Source organism: Carica papaya, chromosome 4, assembly GCF_054855325.1.
Source record: "Carica papaya isolate Zhongbai chromosome 4, ASM5485532v1, whole genome shotgun sequence".
NCBI lineage: Eukaryota > Viridiplantae > Streptophyta > Magnoliopsida > Brassicales > Caricaceae > Carica > Carica papaya.
The window spans coordinates 13,447,533-13,455,266 of NC_142312.1; the positions used below are offsets into that span (position 1 = coordinate 13,447,533).

The 7,734-nt window shown below is 36.4% G+C and overlaps 2 protein-coding genes across 2 annotated transcripts; one reads left to right on the plus strand and one right to left on the minus strand.

Moving 5' to 3' along the window:
• The first annotated feature begins 3,686 nt into the window (after positions 1–3,686).
• LOC110812387 (uncharacterized) lies at positions 3,687–6,016 on the plus strand. The gene is made up of 3 exons (XM_022039155.2): positions 3,687–3,856; positions 5,218–5,369; positions 5,811–6,016. The coding sequence occupies exons 1-3, from the start codon at positions 3,787–3,789 to the stop codon at positions 5,826–5,828; spliced, it is 240 nt and encodes a 79-aa protein (XP_021894847.1). The 5' UTR covers positions 3,687–3,786; the 3' UTR covers positions 5,829–6,016.
• Positions 5,976–7,066, minus strand: NDHS (NAD(P)H-quinone oxidoreductase subunit S). The gene has a single exon (XM_022039154.2). The coding sequence runs from the start codon at positions 6,990–6,992 to the stop codon at positions 6,276–6,278; it is 717 nt and encodes a 238-aa protein (XP_021894846.1). The 5' UTR covers positions 6,993–7,066; the 3' UTR covers positions 5,976–6,275.
• Between the last annotated feature and the right edge of the window lie 668 nt (positions 7,067–7,734).

Consider the following 7,734-nt stretch of genomic DNA (forward strand, 5'->3'; position numbering starts at 1 on the left):
GGTTGGCTGTTTTCGACCGTTTTCGGCCGAATTCGGCCACACTCTCATTGGTCCTTGTCAGAAAACAACCCTAGGGCCCTCGGGGGGCCAAAAATCACGGAAAAGCGGAGCTTACCGGCGGCGGCGCTCTCGGGTACGGCGGCTCTCCGGCGAGGTTCGTGTTTTGGTGATTCGGCTTCGGTCAACCTGTAGAGAAAAGAATGGTGATCACGGTGATATAAAAATTGCATCGAACGGAGGCCGGGAAGGACCTCGTTGGAGGCAAAAACCGAGAGGGGCGCGGCGGCGCCGCTGGGTTTCGGCCGCGTATTCCGGCCGTTTGGCCGGGATTTCGGCCTCAATTTGGCCATAGGAGGAATCAGCGGAGAAAAATGAGTCGGGGGTATGAAATTTACCTCGATCGGCGGTCGGAAATTTCCCCGGTGCGGCGGCGGGTGGCGGCGGTCGGCCTCTGGTTCGTCTTCTCCGGCGAGCGGCGGGCGGCTAGGGTTTGTGGTCTGGTGTGGGGGTTCTATTTATAACCCCTTGCCTTTTGATCACAGCCGTTCATTTCGTTTTAATCTGGGCCGTTCATTTTTGATTGAATCTGGGCCGTCCGTGCGATTGAATCTGGGCCGTCGGATCACACCCACGCGGATCGCCAACGTGGCTCCTTTCGGAGTGACGCGGTCTTGCCACGTGGCAGGCCCCGGTTGGCCGGGACTGCTGACCGGGCCTGCTGACGTGGCCCCCCTTTTTTTTTTTTTTTTTTTCCTCCTTTCCGGGTGCTACAAGCGGGACCCCTATGGATCCCCATGGATACTAGTGGGCTGGTAAATGAGAAAAATATGTTGTGTAACGATTGAATTACAAAAGGATTGACAAGTATTATGTTATACAGTTCATATATGATTTCATAATGATGATAATGTTATTGCTTTCGTATACTGTTTTATGGATTTCACCGAGGTAAGTGGTTGGTGAAGGATTTATTATTGATAAAAGAATTTGTTGTAAATTATGCTCCATTGGTCTTTTTGTGTTTTCTACCCACCTTTACCTCCGTGACAGTGAGATATCGTGATGTCTTTACTGGGCTAGTGTAGCTCATTCCTTATTTAATCATTTCAGATCAGGAAGACATCGTTCCCGAGCCGGTTCCGCAGGAGGACGACGAAGGGGACGCCTAAAGACTCCATAGTCATATTCGTAGCTTTTACTTTCAAGTTTCTCCTTTAGGTAGTTTGATCTTTTATATTTTGTGAGCACGTTTTTTAGTTTTAGTGTAAGGGATGTTAATCGAATTTTTGACTTCGCTTCCGCATTTGATATTTTTAATATACATTTCATTTTAAATTTCCGGAGCCGTTACATTTCAATCTTATCATAAAAACCTAAAAAATTCAAGAACCAAAAATTATCGAGAACCGTAGTGAAAAATGTGATGTTTTGGACACCGACCCAGAGTAACAATCTCTCACCTTTTTTCCATATTATTGTTAAATTAAAGCTAAATTAATATTAAATAAAAAATTTAGATAATTGGCGACCCCTTGATTAATTAAGTACAGGTTATCGATGGAGCCAGTCACTAGTCAGTTTATACTTGCTATTACTTTAATTGTGTTAGTTATTTCTTCAGTCGCTTTATTATGCTTATCTATTTACTATTTTATTTATTTTAATTTATTTAATTTAAATTTATGGTTAGCATAATATGATTTTTTTAATCTATATTTTTTGTTGCTCTATTATGTGCATAACATATTTCAGTCAGCATAATGCATATTTATTTCACTCACGTACTCTGAAATATGAATTTCGTACTCTTGTGTTATTTGGAATGCAGATATATGTGTCGTTTAAGGCTAAATAGTACATAAAAAAAAATATACATGAACTAATGGCGTTGAATAAAAGGGCTACCGAGTATCATAGAAAAGAGTGGACGGACTTGGTGCATAGGGTGAACCCTACTGTGGACGTTATCCTCAGTCGTATGGGACTAGAAAGTCTCATACCAGACAGAGTTAGGAATCAATTTAATTACGCTCATACCAGACGGAGTATTGAGGCGATTATGTATCGTAGTGCCCATTACCAGACGGGGTATGGGGACGACCGTTTGATTACAAATAAGATATTTGTGTCCACGTGTCGTGGGGATCCCTATGGACCCCCAGTGTCACCGATAGGAAAAGAAAAAATTATAAAGTATAGATGAACATGATGAGGAATCCAATTTTGAAAAATAGTGAATGGTCAATTCTTATACATCTTTTGGTATGTATACTGTTATATTGTTATTCTGATTGTTATCTTAATGAATGACATTTGAGAAATTCAAGGTTAGTCGAGAAAGCGCTAATGTTTTCAGTGAAACGAATAATAAATCCACTAGCACTCGAGTTTTATTAAGAATGAGCTCCATTGGTTGTTTTACGTTTTCTACAACCCTTTGATTTTATGTATCAGTGGTAAGGTGTTAATATTCTTACTGAGTTAGTGTAACTTAGCCATTTTTTATTAACTATTTCATATCACGACGACTAAGACCCAGATCTTAAACAGCAATAGATCAGTTAAGGAATTACCTCTTTTGCTTCGTCAGTTTCGAGTAGAGGTTAAGCATATTTATTTTTTATATATTTTTTTCTGTTTAAGTTTCAAAGGCATTCTCATATCCTTTATTTGACATTTTAAGTAAACGTGTAAATAATGTAACCTTCAAACTGTAATTACTTCCGCTAAAATAATAAATTTCAGTATTGTCGTTTTATTATTACTGAGTTATATGCTCGAAATCTTTGATAGGGATTTGAACTTTTACATAATAATTATTTACTTCTATATAATTTTTATTTTCATTAAGTAATATTTATATTATTTTTTATATAAATATAAAAAATTTATAGCACATAATATTAATTTAGTATATGTAAGAGTAAAAACAAAAGTACCACATGATATTTAAAAAAAATGAAATAATTTTTAAACATAAAATAAATTTTGATAATAAAATAGACATACCTATTTAGTCCACAAACTTTGCATCCCTTTTTTATTTAATCTTCAATATTTTATTCATTCCAAAATAATCTTCAGACCGTTAGCTCCATTAAACTTTTTGTAGGGGTATGCAGTAATTGACAGAACTAATTCAATTAGTCCAAATTGAACTGCTTAGGGAGACTGCTTTGATTCTTTTTTTTGCCCCTTTCTCTCTCTTCCTCGGGGTATGCAGTAATCGATTTAGTCGGTCCAAATGGAACTGGTTCAGTTAACCAAGTATATATTTTTTGTACTTAAATTAAAATTGTATGATACAATATATATAACATATTATAATAATATTAATTTTTATTAACAATAAAATTTATTAAAACTTTAGTTTTTGTTTAAAAATATATACTAATCTTAAATAAACCCGTGAGATTGACAAATTGATCTCCGAGTTAACCTCTTTCTCTCTCTCTCTCTCTCTCTCTCTCTCTCATTCTCTATATCGTTGCCAGAAAATAGCATGCACCTTGGTTTTGGGCTTTCGCGGAGCAAACCGGTCCATGTCAATTGCCAATTGAAACTGAAGGCCCAAAATGTTACATTAAACGACGCCGTTGCAATGATTTGACGTCGTAGTGGTCAACGGAATGATTCAGACAATAGATTCCGGAACCGTTGACTAGGTAAAGATTAGCCACGAGGATGTTCTAGTAGTTACGTACACTGCTCAACACCCTACTTCTTTTCCCTAATTCCCCCCAAATCTCTCTACTCGCAGTTTCGAGCAGAGAAAGAGAAAGGGAGATGGGTGGAGCCCAAGCTTTCAAGAGAATCCCTCGCATTAGGTTTCCGCAGAGGCATCCAAAATCTTCAGGTCTATCTATAAATATCTTTCTTACTCTCTGGACGAACAGATGTGTACGAGACGTATATAAGTATATGTGAATATATGAGCAAGTATATTATATCTTCTATTAGTTATTGCAGCATACAAATTTAGGATCATTAGATTTATTATTTATGGTCAATAAAACATCATCTAATCATTCCTAAGGAGTTGCTTTATACAAATTGAATGCTTGTCTGATCAGTGTCAATGTCGAGATTTGGGTTTTTGGATGTTAACCGGCACTTTGTTCTTGTGCTTTTTGGCGGTCAAGTCTCCAATAATCAAAATCTAAAATGATATCAAACGTGAAGCTTTTTTTTTTCTAAAAAAATTTTCTTGACATGAACAGGTATTTTCTTTCTCGGCATGGGTTATTTAATTTTTTTATAGATGACTTTTGATGCTTCTTAGATGCATTAATTGATGCCCGGTGTTTTCTATGAGGTTGATATTGCCATCATGTGGTTTTGATGCCATTCCTATTTCTGTTCGTGGAACATACCTTGCTGTCTTTAGTTGTATTGCCTCTACATTTGCCGTTTAACTATGTTATTGAGTAACTAATTGTATTATACCATTTATTACATGGCTGGTTGGATCCTAAGTTTCAAATTTCTGCTTAATGCATTGCCGGGATGAAGCTTGACTAGGTTGGATGAGTTGGAGTTGATACTTAGCTCGTTTGTGGTGTTTCTATATGTTTTTTCACCTGCAGGAGATATCTCATCATGAAATTCTTCTCTTGGTTTATGGCCCACTTATTTTTGCTTGGCTTATAGGTTTTGGGGTGAAAATAAGGTTTCTTCAATATATGAAACCATTTTCTAGTTTTTATTTCCTCTATGTATATATATGCTTATGAAAATACATCGTTAATAGTAAGAGAAAGAATAAATGAATGAAAAGCATTTTTCAAGAGTGTACTAAATGAAACCTAAGTATTTCTTAACAGTTTCTCTTCATTATTTATTGGCAATTTTGTCTAGCTTACTTTGTCCCTTTTACTCCATATCTTTTGGTCCTTCCAAGTGAGTTCATGCGGAAGCTGCCCAAATGAAGGTTTTTAAAGTTTCTGTCAATAACAAGAAGTTTATTCGTTAAACTTAATGGAAAAGATAGATTCTTAAAAATACCAATTCAGCTGGGTGACCTTTGTGTCTCATTTGGATTCTTCTTTTGTGCGTTTAACGAGGCAGGGGAAAAATGCGTAACTTTCAGATTGAATAGTTTTGTTTCTTCTGTGGAGAACATATGGTTTGAGTTTTAAACATCAATTCCGTTATCTTGTAGACATTTACATGAATGTATACTAATTTTTGCATGATATTAACACGATTACTTTTCAGGTTCTTCTTCCCAGTCTCAGGAGACATCCACAGCTGGCGATGCAAATCTGAGTTTCTTCTCAAATTCACAGGCTCCTGGAACAGTTGGGGGAAAAGCTTCTTTGCAGCCAAAACGAACTCCTGTGTCCAATGAAGAAATTGAATCCATTTTGGTAATTAAGGCCGCCTGTCAATATCATTTCTGCTATTACTTGTCATGTTGCCTTGACCTTTCCTTGTCCTGACTGCTGTAATTTAATCATTAAGAAAGCCTTGAAAATGTTTAATAACTAAAACTAAGGTATATGTTGTGTGAATCCTTGTTCTGTTTCTGCATTCCATTTGTGATTGCGAATATAACGGTACCTTGCTAATTATTGTTCATGTTATGAAGCATTCAAAACATATGACATTCCTTCTTATCTTTGACTATCAACTGCTTATGTTCGTGTTGTATATATGAGGTTTCAGCATAAAAGGAAGCACCAAAGCATTCTGGTCATCCTTAGGGATTATTGCTACTCTCTTGTCTGTGATCTTTTTAAATTCAAATGATCATCAATAATATTTGAGTACTGATTTTTTCTAGTTATCTTGTCTTCTTCTTTTGGCAGCTGGGTGGCTGCATCTGATCAAATGGTAGAACTACAAGAAGGAAGGGGAACATGTTCTTTTTTTCTTTGTTATCTTCTTCATTCACTGAACATCAAAACATAAGTTCCAAAAGGTTCCTCTAAATGTAAGGAGATTACGATTACAAAATGATGAACAAACTGCAATCACAACAAAACAGCCTATATACATTTTCTTTTCCGGTTCATATCCTTTCCTTATTGTTGCATAATATGAATAAACTTCAATCACAACAAAACAGCCTATTTACATTTTCTTTTCTGGTTCATGGTCTTGCTTTGTTGTTGCATAATTGAAAAGTACAGAGATGATTTCTGCCTAAGGACATGCTTTGTTGTTGCATAATTGAAAAGTATGGATTTGATTTCTGCCTAAGGTCAAGTGACAGAAGTGCAAAACACAGTCATGAACTTACACACATTTGGACATCAGAAAAAATGACTGAATCATTCTGAAACCTGTTCGAGCAGAGGTTCGAGAACAGCAGATTTTGGATTTTTCATTGGAGGGCCCTTCTCCCTTCGTTCAAGCTCTTCGAGCCTGAAAGTTATCAGGCGATCCCAGTTTCCTCCCTCAAAGAGAACACCTGCCTTTCCATCTGTGATCCTCTGAACAATGCCGCAGTACATGTAAAATGGGTTGTTCGGATTCTTGACAATGGCAATCATACCAGGCATGAGAAGTGGTAATTCAGGCGGTTTTGGTTTCTCTGAGGTGGAAAAAGCAGGTAGGCTTCCTGAATTAGTAGTTGAAGTATTTTTAGGGGGTGGGTTTTGCTCAATGAACTTCTTCAAACCTTTTTCGCCGCCCGGAAATCCACCAGTTAACCCCATCATCTCCTTCTCAAAAGCATCTTCTGGTACATTCATAGTTGGCTTTTCAATGATGCCATAATTCTCTTGGTCTGTAGCAGCAACCGATGATTCTTGTTGTATGTTCCTCTGCAATTCTTGCTTTATACCTCTCTCCCCATTGCACAGCCCTCTACCTCCCATGATCTCGAATAGATCGAATTTAGCACATAGCAGAGATTGATAAGCTTGCCGTTGGTTTTGAACAGGAAAGGATGTTCTATGATGGCCTAACCACAGGTGGTTTTGGCCGAGGAATTGTGATGCAAGTAGAGGACCCTGAAGGGTAGGGTGACTGATGGAAGAAGCCATATCTGCAGAAGCAACGCTCGGAGATCAGGGAATAAAAGTAATAATACAAGTCATATAATTCTGGCCACAAATATTTTTCTTTTAATATCTTATAAGTCTTATAGTTCTATCTTAAGTTAAGATCTGTTTTAAAAATATATATATATATATATATAAATAAAACATGTGATGTTTATTTTATCCAGAAACCATTAACCATGGTCGTTATCAAGACAAGACAAAACAAGGTGCCACCACAATGGTCCATCTTTGAAGCTATAGGTGGAATTTAAAGGTGAACAAATGAAAAAAATAAACTTATAAATGGGCATTGAAGCCATAGGATTACAACTAGGCCTTACAAATGGAGTTTGCAGAATGCGTTGTGATGGGCTTCTTCTAGTCTCGATGACTGACCCATACCAATGTGTTCGTGGGATTAAAAAGAAAACCATAATGGAATTACGAGGTGGTTACAATGATCTGATATGGTAATTTTATCTAATTTTAATCAAACTACATTATTTTACATAATTTACATAAAATAATCAAATTAGTCGAATTTATCTAATCTATCTTAATTTCTAATACAAAAATAACTTATAAATCTTTTTCTTTTCTAAGTATATGCCCAATTCTCATCCTTAATTCCTATCCTAAGCCAAACAAGTGTGAGATAATGGCATTAGAACACATTTATATATATATGGTTGATTTAATTAGTAAGAATTAATCTATCTTTAGTGTTGATAGTATTTTAACT

Coding starts and splice junctions, on each gene's coding strand:
- LOC110812387 (XM_022039155.2), top strand. CDS start 3,787: ATGGGTGGAGCCCAAGCTTTCAAGAGAATCCCTCGCATTAGGTTTCCG. Junction 3,857..5,217: donor GAGGCATCCAAAATCTTCAG/GTCTATCTATAA, acceptor ATTACTTTTCAG/GTTCTTCTTCCCAGTCTCAG.
- NDHS (XM_022039154.2), bottom strand. CDS start 6,992: ATGGCTTCTTCCATCAGTCACCCTACCCTTCAGGGTCCTCTACTTGCA.